General features: G+C 34.8%; 1 protein-coding gene across 1 annotated transcript in view; it reads left to right on the plus strand.

Moving 5' to 3' along the window:
• Nucleotides 1–10,938, plus strand: part of LRCH2 (leucine rich repeats and calponin homology domain containing 2) — a 31,151-nt gene extending 20,213 nt beyond the window's left edge. Inside the window, exons 16-22 of the mRNA XM_019474194.1 lie at nt 2,434–2,478; nt 2,928–2,978; nt 4,054–4,111; nt 6,171–6,283; nt 7,443–7,580; nt 7,871–7,948; nt 9,111–10,938. Of these exons, the coding sequence (XP_019329739.1) occupies nt 2,434–2,478; nt 2,928–2,978; nt 4,054–4,111; nt 6,171–6,283; nt 7,443–7,580; nt 7,871–7,948; nt 9,111–9,230 (603 nt within the window). The 3' untranslated portion in view covers nt 9,231–10,938. The remainder of the gene's footprint in view (nt 1–2,433; nt 2,479–2,927; nt 2,979–4,053; nt 4,112–6,170; nt 6,284–7,442; nt 7,581–7,870; nt 7,949–9,110) is intronic.
• The last annotated feature ends 1,649 nt before the right edge of the window (nt 10,939–12,587 follow it).

Here is a 12,587-nt window from a genome sequence, read left to right on the forward strand (position 1 = left end):
AAAACAGAATTCAGCCATTTGACTCATTAAACAGCTGTGCTATCAATACAGAAGACCTGCATTAGTGATTCCTCATAACTTTAAAAGATGTCTTTAAATGCTAATATAGATTTCAGTTTTGAGCTCTGTGATGGAAGCAGATACCTGAAATCACATTGCATACAGCTATAGACATGTCTCAAAAGTGAATTAAGCAGGCTGTACCAGTAACAAAAAATACTGTGTCACTGATAGTTTCATTTGCAAAAACAAGGCAGTAAGCAAGTGAAATGAAGCCTGTCTTCCATGGCAAACTGGAAAAAAAAAAAAGGTACTACTGCTGTTCTGAGAAACCAGTGAAAATACAATTCATATTGTGTCCATGCTTTCTTGGCAAAAAAGCTCATTGAATAATCATATCTGTACTGACAAACATTAATATCTTAAGAATACATGCCAAAGTACTGCAATGGGCATCATTAGAACAGGGAAAATTTACTTGGATCAGCATCCAGAAGTATTTATAAAGCATCTTTATTATACATATTATATATTCTTATTGTGCAATTGTACTGTGCAGCAGAAGGGTAGGAAAATGCCTGTGAGAATCAGAACTCCTTTTTTTTGTGGCATTGTACTAAAGTCTCGCTGGAACCAGAAATCTTTGTTGCGTTAAGTATGTAAAAAGAATCTTACCATTGAAGACAATTTTATCAAGCAAAATGCCCGCCCCACCCCCCCAGAATAGTCTGTAGTTGTTTTGGATCCTAGCTACATCCAAGCTGAAATTCTTGTTAGCGTATCCACAATGGAAAAGAATTACTATGTGCTAGCTTTGATATGGATAATTATGGTGGAAAAACATGAACACAGAACTGGCCAAAGGCCTGTATAAATAGAAGTCGGCAGCGGAGGTCTGCAGGGCATAGAAAATTAGGCTTTGCCTTATCAGCTGCCAAAGTAATGTATTCCCTTGTACCGCAAACGTACAGGAAATAAGCCCAAGAAATATCCAGAAAATCAACTCTATCCCAGCCGAAACCAGGACACAATGATATATGCAGTAGGTCTCTATCTGACCCCAGAACTACCTGTACTCTGTGCATAGTTTAAAAAAAAAAACAAACCAAAAAACAAAAAAACCAACAACCAAAAAAAAAATCCATCCCCCCAAACCCCCTCAAAACAAAAAACCCAAAACCACCAAAAACCCAAAACAACAAAAGAATCCCACAAACCAACAACTGACACTTTATTCAGTCACTCTTCAAAAGACGTGTTTAATTTGCACAGAAAATGAGTGGCAGTAGGATAGCCAACAAAGGCTGTTTGTCCTAGACTTGGATTTTCAAGAGAGATGCTGTTCATTGTTGTCAGCATGTAGTTTGAAAGCTGTTGAAAATTGAACTCTATAACGCTGCTCAATTTTACAGTCCATCAGTGCTCAGTTATAACTTTGAAGACAAGCATCTTCTATGCATAACTAATAAATACAACTTTCTATAACAGAGCTATGTAAGTTTGCGTGTTTATTAATATTAAAGAACGTAGTTGCAAGTCAGGTTTTTCTTCCTTTTTAAGAAATTCTTTTAACTAAAACCTATATGTACCCCTAAAAGTCAGATCTTTGAAGGAGAGCCATCCTTCCAGTTCCAAAGTTAGTCTCTTAATTTAGCCTGTGTTAGGTGTTAATCATAAAGATGGGTAGGCCAGCCATGTACACACAACGCACTTATCAGGGTTTTGTAGTGATGGATCTTTTTAATTCTAGCTGCATGTTTTTTTCTATTTTTTGTACGCTTGCTCTGCAGACAATGAAACACACTTATTTTCTTAAATACTGCTTTTGTAAATTTCTTCCTTCAATCCCTCCTTCATTTCCTCCACTTTCAGGATAATCAGGAAGTGGGACAGTGATGAAGGCAGTGTGCAACAAATCAGACAGAACTGTAGAAAAAGCGCTGGTCTTAAATAGATAAAAGGATGTGATCAGGCTTTGAAGTTGTAAAGGAAATACTGATTCTTTTTTTGTTAATTTAATATTTTTACAATGTCAAGTCAATCTCACAAAGTGTAAGCAATCTTACTTTTACAGTGTGTTTTGTTATGTAACTTTAACTTTCACAGGTTGCATGATTTTTCTAACTGCTTCAGAGTAGCAGTTGTTAAGATCTTTTCACTTGGATCAACTGTCACATGCAGTCAGAGTTCACATTATAAAAGTATTTAATTTGAAAATGCTCTTATCCTCTCATCGACATAACAAAGATCTTGACTAGCCTAGGAACTAGATGTTCCTTTTCTGTTTTATTTCTTTTTGCTCCTTTGATTCTGTAATGTGTTTTTTCTCAGCAGCTTCACCAGTAATAAGTAACATCTGAGTGATATCAAGCCATTTAGTTCAAATGAAAACCATACTTCCATTTTAAAGTAATAATTGTGTGTGTTTTGCAGTATAAGTCTTCTAGAAAGAGTTCAAGTGGAAATGAAAATGATGAGGTGAGAAATAGTAATTGTGTAAAATATTTAAGAAGACGTTTTATTCGTTTGTCTTTTATGAACACTTACATGTCACAGGAACAGGAGAACACTGGCTAGAGTCCATGCAAACAAACTTTGCATTCCAAAGCTGGAGCAGAAATAAGTATTATACTTTATTTGAAAAAAGTCATCAAGATTGTGTACTGGGGAAAAGTAGGACATTTTACTTGCTTCGGTAATAGGAAAGTTAATTCACCCATCAAGTAAAAGTAATGTAAAAGTAGTATTTGACATAAACAGTGAACAGTGTTTCCTTGACTTACACATTTTTAAATTTAGTTGCTGCCAGTTTGTCGCATACTTGACAAATGTTGCGTGTCTCATGTCTTGTGTATTTCATAATTTCATGTTTCTTGTTAAATCATAATTTTCATTTTTATAATATCATCTCTTTGATTTCTTTTTAGCAAGACAGTGATAATACTAATGTGTCTCCACAGTCTCCTGTGTCGTCTGAGGTACAAGTTTGTGGTTTTGTTCTTCATTCAACAAACATTTCTTTGTGCACATTACTTGTCACCAGGTTTTCCATGCAGATATAAAGCTGTTAGTTTCTTTTGAAACGGCAATTAGAAATATTTCATCATAATAAACACTCAAAAATAGATAGACGCTAGAGACAGATATTACAACTTGTTTTACCTTTGCAAATATCTGTTTCTTCTTTTTGACTGGTGTGTAGAAAGGTGCATTGCTTTGTCTCCATTATCTTTCCTAATGAAAATAGCTAATAAAACAAAAATCGAATTTACCATATTTTATAGGTGTCCCCTATGCACTAGCCATCCAGAGGATTTTAAGTAAAACTTGTGGTTTAGTACTTTATATATCACAAGGAACCCATAGGTACTGACAATTCTTAGAGAGTTTCATCCTTTACACTTCTGGCTGTCGCCTTTATGGTGCAGCCTTGCAGCTTCATTCACTGGTTGCTTTCCTTTTTAAGGAACATCCACATAGTCTCACGGTGGCTGCACTGCACTACTGAGCTCTGAATAAAGCATACCAAAGATTGAACATTTCCACCTCATGTCTATAAGGAACCTGAGGGAGCAGAATGAGAATATCTCCCAGATACAGTGAAAGGAGTTGAAATAAAGATCTCTCATGTACATACCAAATTACTGTGTGCATCTCTTTTTAGATGGTGAAATGAGGAAAAACCTGATCTTCATAATTGAAAGTAAACATTTCTTAAGAAATACTTTGATGCTAAGCGTTGGGAGGATATTTGTATTTGCTTACAGCTGGCTTAGAACTCTGTTCTCAGAATGGTTTGCAGTAGTTTGAAATGGTTTAGAGTAGATTTTAGTTAATCTGGTGCTGCTTTTCTTCCTCAGTAAGATAATTATCTGCATGTAGTGAGGTTACTTTTGTTCCATTTATTTTATACTGTCCCCTTCAGAAGAGTGTTACAGTTAAGCAGAAGGACTCACTTTTCTTAGGGAAGAATAATTTAAACACTATCTTGATGGGAACAAAAGTTAATTCTTTTAATAAATGGAAGAAAATTGACTTTATCTCTTTTAACAGGATTATGAAAGGACTGATAGTAACACTCATGGTCCATTTGGTCTCAAACCAAGGTCAGGTAAGCTGCTGTTCTCTAACATAGCATGATAAAACAGATGTTTATTTCCTGGGCTGGAATAGATGGTAAGAATAGCAGATGCATGAATTGGAATGAATATGAAGAGATGCCACAGTATAGCAATTGACTCAGTGTACTTATCACAAACATAGTACTGGGAAAGACATAGACAGCTGCTTTGGCAAACAAATAATTGAAAGTTCCCCAAGTTGCACAGTGATTTTTTTTTTAAAATTTTTTAAATTTTTTCCCCACTGATTTATTTTGTGCATATTTAGTCACTGTCAAAGAACAGGGAAAGAGCATGCAATTGTTCTTGAGACCTGATGGCTGAGGCAGGAGGGTTTCAAGAGAAATAGATCTGTGTAATTTGTCCTATGAAAGGATGCTCTGAGCAGAGCTTTGCCAGGAGCTATGGCTTAGTGCTTTGTTGCACCCTGACTCTTCCAAGACTCTGCCGTATCCTCATAAGAAAGTTGTATTGTCTAAAGCAGACTTTCAGTCCTCTGAAATCTAGGTAGAAATAATACCTTTTTTTTGCAGTTACAGTATTCTTTTATTTGCAAGTGTTTATGTGACTTTGGATGTCAACAGTGTAAAACATGGTTTGGAAAAGCCACTGTGCAATCCTTTTTCTGGCTGATACCACTCTTCTCTGTTTTTAAGGGAACAGTCTTTGTGCAAATTCATTAAGAAAGAATCATCTCAACTCTTCAGTTTAATTTCATTCAGTATTTATGGTAGCAAAGCTTGACCTCCTTAATACTAGTCTGTGAGCCCTCAGTAGTAACATATGTCTGGCTGAGGTCATGCAAGTGCCTTCTTCAGGGCCCTTAAGTCACCTGAGACTTGTAAGCAGTTGTGTGAAACTTGTGTGCCAGAGATAGTTAGGTTAGTTGCATGTACCAGGACGTGCCTGGCTGTGATAATTTAGAGGCTTCTGAGTTACCTACATCCTTGGCTGCAGGAAGGTGCAGATTTGATAGGAGGAAGCAGGCTTGTTAGGACTTTTCAGCCCATGTTTTCTCAGTGTGGTAGTAGGCTTCCTAGGAGCCACTGCCAGCTCATGTCTGTAAAAGAGCAGCACCCCTTTCACTCAGTTCTAGGAAAGTGAATGGCATTTTGTTTCTTAATTACAAGCCAAAATCTTTGTGGTTTTAGATGCTTCCATAGATACTGTCGGTAACATGCAATTGTATTTCTCTGTATACGAACTACATACTCTCATAATGTATAAAATCAGAGCAGTGATTTCAAGAGTATCTATAAAATTTCTGTTATTTTTGATTGTTAGATCTCTTGCTAAAATTCAAACTATTAGAAACAATATATAAAATTCTAAAGGTGTAAGTATTGATTTTTTTTTTCTCAGAAGCATAGGGTAAAATACTTAAGGATACAGTGGTATTGCTACAGAAGAGTTTTTATTTGCCAGTGTTCTATAAAATAATAGAATTGTCATTTGAAGGCTTTCTGACCATGAAGAATAGTAAAGTGAATGTAATTATTTAAGACCTCCTTTTTAAAGAAGAACTCTGAACTTTTAGATGAGACATTTCATATTTGTCAATTAGTTCTTTAATAAGCAATCACTGTGTCTCTGCTTATGTACACCTAAAACATGCATATATGTGACTGTGTTTATATATTTTAAATCTTTCATTGTAAGTTACATCAGGGAGTTCTGTCCCTTTTTTTAGTCTCCATAAAGACTTTATACTTGATTAAAAATAAAACAATGAAAATAATTTCAAGCTAGATTTCAAGATATGCTTGGAAAAGTGCAAATGGGGTTGTATATCTCAAACAGATATTTGAATTTTGAAGTCAATTCTGTTTCCATATTTTCTATTTATCTATTTGCACTTAAGTAAGATGGTCTGTGTATTTTATTTGAAAGATAAGTTTCATAGACAACATATTTTACATCAGGATACTTAAATAATTTGTTCTGAAAAGTTCTGCAGCTTTTTTCCCATTTTTATCCTTGTTGGTAGATTTTTAGTCATTGCATTTTTTAATCTGAATTCTGAAAACTAACTTCACTAATATTTAATAGCTTTCAGCCGTGCATCTCGCCAGGACTATGGTGCAGTGGATCCTGGATTTACAATGAGGAGGAAAATGGAGCATTTAAGGGAAGAAAGGGAACAAATAAGACAGCTTCGCAATGTATGTACCATTATTTACTATATGCATGCAGTGTGTTTAGTTTGCTCTGTACCACAATTTAAACCTTTATAATAAAGGCCTGCAAATCATTACAGTTGTACAAGGGCATGTCTGTAGTGATATTTCTTCCCAAGGAATTTCATGTAACAGGCTACACTGGTACTGTTTTTGGTCCAACCAAAATACTAACCAGGAACTAAATGGTTTTTTTAGCTGAAACATTAAGTGAAATGAAAAACGATATTTTTTTTTTCGTTAGGTTTCTGAGGTTTTAGGTTTTCCTAGGGAGGCAATAAGTCTGCTTGTTTACTGCTATTTGATCTGAGATTTGAAGAAAGATGGTCATAGTCTTCTGAATAGCCAAATGCTTTTTGAGTGTAGAAAGTTGCTACAAGTCATACAATACTGAATGGAATCTAAATTTCAGACTTCCAGTAAGTTATCGTTCTCAAGATACTTAACAGTTATAGTTAACTGTAAATCGTAGTAGCTCTGCTTTCCAGGGCAGTACTAATTTGGGGTGTGACTTCTATGAAGGCTGTTTCTGTCTTGAAACAGTTCATTTCCTGAGCAGTGAAGGCTTGTTGCTGGAGTGGGGAAAAAACATTCCCTGCTTACCTTCTCTGTTCTGCAACACAAATGTGGGCACTTCTTGGCCACCCTTTCCTCAGCTATTTAACTGTCATCTGCACGAGTGAAATACCCGTGCCTAAAGTGGTTGTGTTCCCCTCTTTTTTTTTTCCTCCTTTTCCTAGTAAAATTGTGTATGATTTCAACCCACAAATTCTGCACACTGACAGCTAATGAGGTATTCAGCCTAACATTTCTGTCCTTAAATTCTGTGCTTTCCTATTATGAGTAGTGAGTTCATCATATGGCTTTCATGGTAGTTGTTGGCTGAATGTCTTTCTCAATGTATGTAATTGTGTCATTAAAAAAAACCAAAAAACAAGCAAAGGGAATGTAAGGTTAATGATAAAGGGATAAGAGAATGATAAAGAGAAAAGGATATTTGTACTCAGTAAAGTGCGAGTTGACTCCATTTACTTCACTTTAGTATTAAAATGTCCCTTTTAAACTGAATGCTTTAAAATACCCTGGATTTAGAATTAAAAACTAGCTAATGTTGAAAGTAACTTACTTATGGACTTTTTAATAGAATCTTGAATCAAGGTTGAAAGTAATTTTGCCAGACGACATTGGAGCAGCATTGATGGATGGAGTAGTTCTTTGCCATTTAGCCAATCACATAAGGCCACGTTCTGTTGCCAGCATTCACGTACCATCACCAGCAGTGGTAAGTCATTTATCTTACTTTAGTTGCATCTTACGTGAAAACAAGCTTTTGAAGTTCAATACTAAAACATCATGAATCGTGTTTACCATATTAATTGACTACATTCCTCACTTCAATTTTTCCTGCAAGAAGCACTAAACGAGGCTCAGAAGTTTAGTTTAAGAACTATTTTCATATACTGAGTCTTCATAGAATTTGTTCTGTGTTTTAGCAACTGTTACTGAATTTGCATCAGAAATATACAATCCTTCACAAATGTATGATGAAGATCTAACATCCTGTCTTTACAGCCTAAACTCAGTATGGCAAAGTGCCGAAGAAATGTTGAAAACTTTCTCGATGCTTGTAAAAAATTGGGCGTTCCACAGGTATACTAATTGCTTTATTGACTTCTTAATAATAACCACAGAAATTGTCAGCAAATACTGAAGTTGGGGTTTTTTTGGGTCTTAATTCAGGGAGCAATAGTGATTATAACACTGACCAGGGAACTTGAAGATGTGAAAAGAAGTCCCATTTCTGGCCTGTGGCATGAACTTGAGGAAGCTACTTTATGGGTTTCTAGTCATTCCTTATAGTAAAAATAATACTGACCACCTTGTAAATTAAATTATCTAAACAAAAGAATTGATGCGAGAGGATGATGTTGTAATATTTTAAAGTCTTGAGTTTAGCAACTCACTTTGGCATGAATTTCAGTGTCTGCCTAGGAAAATCCTGCAATTCCAGAAATGTAGCCTAACTGATTAGCTATCTTTTCTAGCATGACTGTAATTGCAGCCCATTATTCATGCTTCTGTTGCCCAAGTTCATCCTCTCACTTCCCTGTATCAGGAGGGGGGGGAAACCTGAAGGTCAAATAATTTCCTGCATATTACAAGAGACAAAAAACTCCCTTGACCCTTTTTAGTGGAACAAGAAAATTAGTTCATGGATTTAGAAGCCGGGGTTACTGCTCTGTCACAGCTTCTATCTAGCGTGGAGCCACAGGCCATTCAGAAGTAGAGATGCTAAGATTTACCTCCTGAATTACATGTAAGACAAGCTAGCAGTTGGGAAAATTGTCCAGGTTGTGCTAAATTCTGAAACTGAAAGATGACTTTCTTGGGGAATGGCTCATTACTGAGGACCGAGTCTATCTGCACTTCCAAGTTTTCCCAAGGGAAAAATTGGTAATAAGCCTACAAAACAAGGCAAAGGGGGAAGTAGGCCACTGAGCCAACAATGCCCATCATCCTGTTTGTCTTGCTCTGCTTATGAAAAGAAACAGTCTTTGGCTTTATGAAATTAGCAGTCTTTTATGTATCTTCTGCTGTTGTCATAGTTTAAAACTTTAAACAGATCTTAGATATAATTAGTTTCTGACCATTCTGTTACTGTAGAGGACCATATGCGAAATTCAAGGCCAAAGACATTTTCTATGCAAGTGTCTTATAGCGATGTATGTGTGACTTCAGAGAGAATGCCTTTGTTACCTGCCTTGGGGAAAAAATGAATGAAGCTTGATACACGTACTGCTTTATTTTGCAGGAGAGACTTTGCTTGCCTCATCACATTCTGGAGGAAAGGGGTCTGGTGAAGGTTGGCCTCACAGTTCAAGCTCTGCTTGAATTGCCAACATTGAAAGTATCTCAGCTTTCCTCCATGTGACATGACTTCTTGGAAGCTAGACAACTTACCATTCAATCTGTTGATTTGGATTGCTCTGAGGCAGTTCAGCTTCCTACATGGGAACATCCAAGCCATCAAACTAGTATCTGTCCAGATGCTGTAGAGAGCCTTACTTGGAGTTGTACGTGAAAACCTTGGAGTCAGCTGACAGTTAAAAGAACATAATTATTATTTGTTTCTTTTGCAATTGGATGCACAAAGAGATTGTGGTAGCATCAGGTTCTCTTTCCAGTTAATTTAAGTTAAAAGCTGCCATTTAACATCTCACAGTATTACAGTTAAATGCTGGATTTCTTTTCCTACATTGAAAATATTGTTCGAATTATTTTAGAAGTACAAAGCACGCCCCCCTTCCCTCCCCCTTTAGTCTTTCAAGTCAATAATTTGGTTTAAAGGTAAGACAAAAATGTAGCGATGGTATGATGGTAAAAATGCGAGCGACTGATCACTTGTGATCCACTTTCACTCTCTCAGAAAGCTTAATATTTGCGTTCTTTATTTTTTGCACTCCTGATTGTAACTTACACACTTCTAACATTGCCAGTATTTAGGCTGAGTGTATGGTGATTACACAAAACAGTGTACAATGGGAAAAGGACATATTTTATTGAGTTTTTTCCAGTCTTCTAGGTTGGTGCCAAATATTTTTTTCAGTTGTACTGTAGATTGTTTACATGTGAAGTGCCTGTGTAATTGATAACTCTTAATAGTCTTAAACATTTTTGAAATTTCCTTGTTTAAAATAGATAAAATGGAAATTTTTAAATATTTTAATAGTTTTTTGTAAAATCAGTATGTGAAGATTTAAGTAATACTTCACATTTTTGATGTTGGGTGTTTAAGTTTGTTGCACAATTTAATTGGTTATTTTGTTGTCTAATAATTAGAAAATACTGTAAATACTTTTTATTTATGATATTTAATTTGATAATACCTAATCACTTTTGGTTTAATGTATTGTTGGACAAAAAAAGTTGTCTACCTTTTGTTTGGGACAAACAAATATACATGGTGAGTAAGACATGAGAACTAGTGATGCATACAGAGTAATTTAGGACATTTTGATAAAACTGCCAAAATCTCAGGTTTATGCTGTGACTTTCAGGATTTTGTGTAATATTGCTCCTGATCTCACATTACATTTTTACAACAGGTATATCCATAATTTAGTTGAGAAATATCAGTGTTATCTTTTTAGTGTTTACGGGATTTATTGTGTAATTTACACAAGTGTGGCATAGCACACAAATCAGTTTGTACAAATGGCACTGTGCTGAGACATTAGACTTTTCTGGATAAATGTGAAAAAGAAAAATTTCCACTGTGGTGGTTTTTTGAAACTTCTGAGTTTATGTATTTGTTTGCTTCTGCACAAATTCTCCTTGTTTTGAGAACATTCTGAAACTGAAACCATACACAGTTGAGTTCTTCTCCAAACAACTTGCAAATAATTTCATAATTTTAGTAATAAATCTGTTTGCATTAGTTTGTTCTTCATGAATAGGTAGCTCAATTAAAAAAAAGTTCTGACTGTCACAGATTTTCTATTTCAGGCTAAGTTAATTTTGATTGAGGGATATGTTTGCCAAGTGTGTAACAAGATTTGTTTCTGTTCTTTCCAATTGATCAAGACCGCATGTAATATAATTCGTAAAAGAATGAGGGAAGGGTATCATTTACTCCTTACTTCATTTACTATAGTCCTTAAAATCAGTAGCTGAGAGGAAAAATAACTTTTTCTGATGACAAGATTTTTTTTTTAAAAGATACATTATTTTTAATTCCATTGAAACAAGCTGATTCATGTGTAATAGTTAAAAACCACTATTACTTATATAGTGTTTTCTTAAAATACAGCTCATGGAGAGGCCGGTGTAAAACTTAATTTGCAAAGTCCTAGATATAAATCTTAGGCGGCATAAGTACTTGTTTGAGGAAACTGGATTGCTTTGACCTTTGAAATATGGTGTTTCAAATCTCTAATTGTTTTTTAAATCAATCACATAATACTCATTTTAACAACTTCAATCTCTTATTTTTCATTGAAGGCAGTATCTGAAAAGTCATGCTAAGACTAAAATGAAAAAGTAATATAATTCATTAAAGAAAATGCTTGTCTGCTATGTTTGAAGAACACAACCATTCAGAAAGAATAAGTCATTGTCTTTCAATTCCTTGCTATGGTATTTGACAACAACAACAAAGTTCTATTTCAGTACATTAGCCATAGAATTGCTAACTGTAAATTGTCACTTTCAGTTATCTGGCTTAAACTGATCTACACTACTATTTCATTGTCATATTTAAATATGTTTTCTGATCTTAAAGTAACTGTTTTCCTACTAGAACTAAATTTATAAAGTTATATCGCAGTGTAAACATTAAGAATTCCCTTGATGTAGCATGCCTGATGCTTACCAGTTTTTTTTTAAACTTAGCTTATTTCCTAAGTAACTTGAAAACTGGATATGAAATTAATGTAATCATTTTAAACTGTATCTCTGAAGTTGAAAACTACTAAAAAAATTTTTTTTTTTTTTTAGTACTCCGGAGTACTACTATTTCATTGTCATATTTAAATATGTTTTCTGATCTTAAAGTAACTGTTTTCCTACTAGAACTAAATTTATAAAGTTATATCGCAGTGTAAACATTAAGAATTCCCTTGATGTAGCATGCCTGATGCTTACCAGTTTTTTTTTAAACTTAGCTTATTTCCTAAGTAACTTGAAAACTGGATTATGAAAATATGTAATCATTTTAAACTGTATCTCTGAAGTTGAAAACTACTAAAAAAATTTTTTTTTTTTTTAGTACTCCGGAGTTCTTCCCCACAAACTTGCTAGAAACAGCCTTGCTTTGCCATTCATTGGAAATTATTATGGCCTTCTTCATGCTTATGGGGAAGGATAACCATGATTCTTCCAGGGCTTCCTTTTTAGCATTGCAAAGATTAAGGCCTTCAAGTATCCTTAGGAGCAATCGGAGAAAAGGTCCACTGTGCCTGGATGAATCTTTTACCATCTTTCTTTAGCTGCTTTTACAAATAATAATAATCTAAAGCCTTGCTAAAATTGGCTGTTCCCATCGTGATTTTTTTAGGAGCAACTGCAAAAAAGATGCTAAAAAAGTTTTGAATTTTAAGTTTTAATTTTAAAGCAGCCTGTGGAAATTGTTGCTGTTTTCCCTGTACAAGTATTTGCCTACTATCCCCTTTCTGCCTTTCCATTTGATTCCCAGCATCATCTTATTTATTTTTGTTTGTTCACAGATCTAGTGACTTCACATTTTCCATTACTTTCCTCCTTCCTCTTTACTTTTTTAAGAAATTGCTCC

Source organism: Aptenodytes forsteri, unplaced genomic scaffold (genome assembly GCF_000699145.1).
Source record: "Aptenodytes forsteri isolate BGI_AS27 unplaced genomic scaffold, ASM69914v1 Scaffold265, whole genome shotgun sequence".
Classification (NCBI taxonomy): Eukaryota; Metazoa; Chordata; class Aves; order Sphenisciformes; family Spheniscidae; genus Aptenodytes; species Aptenodytes forsteri.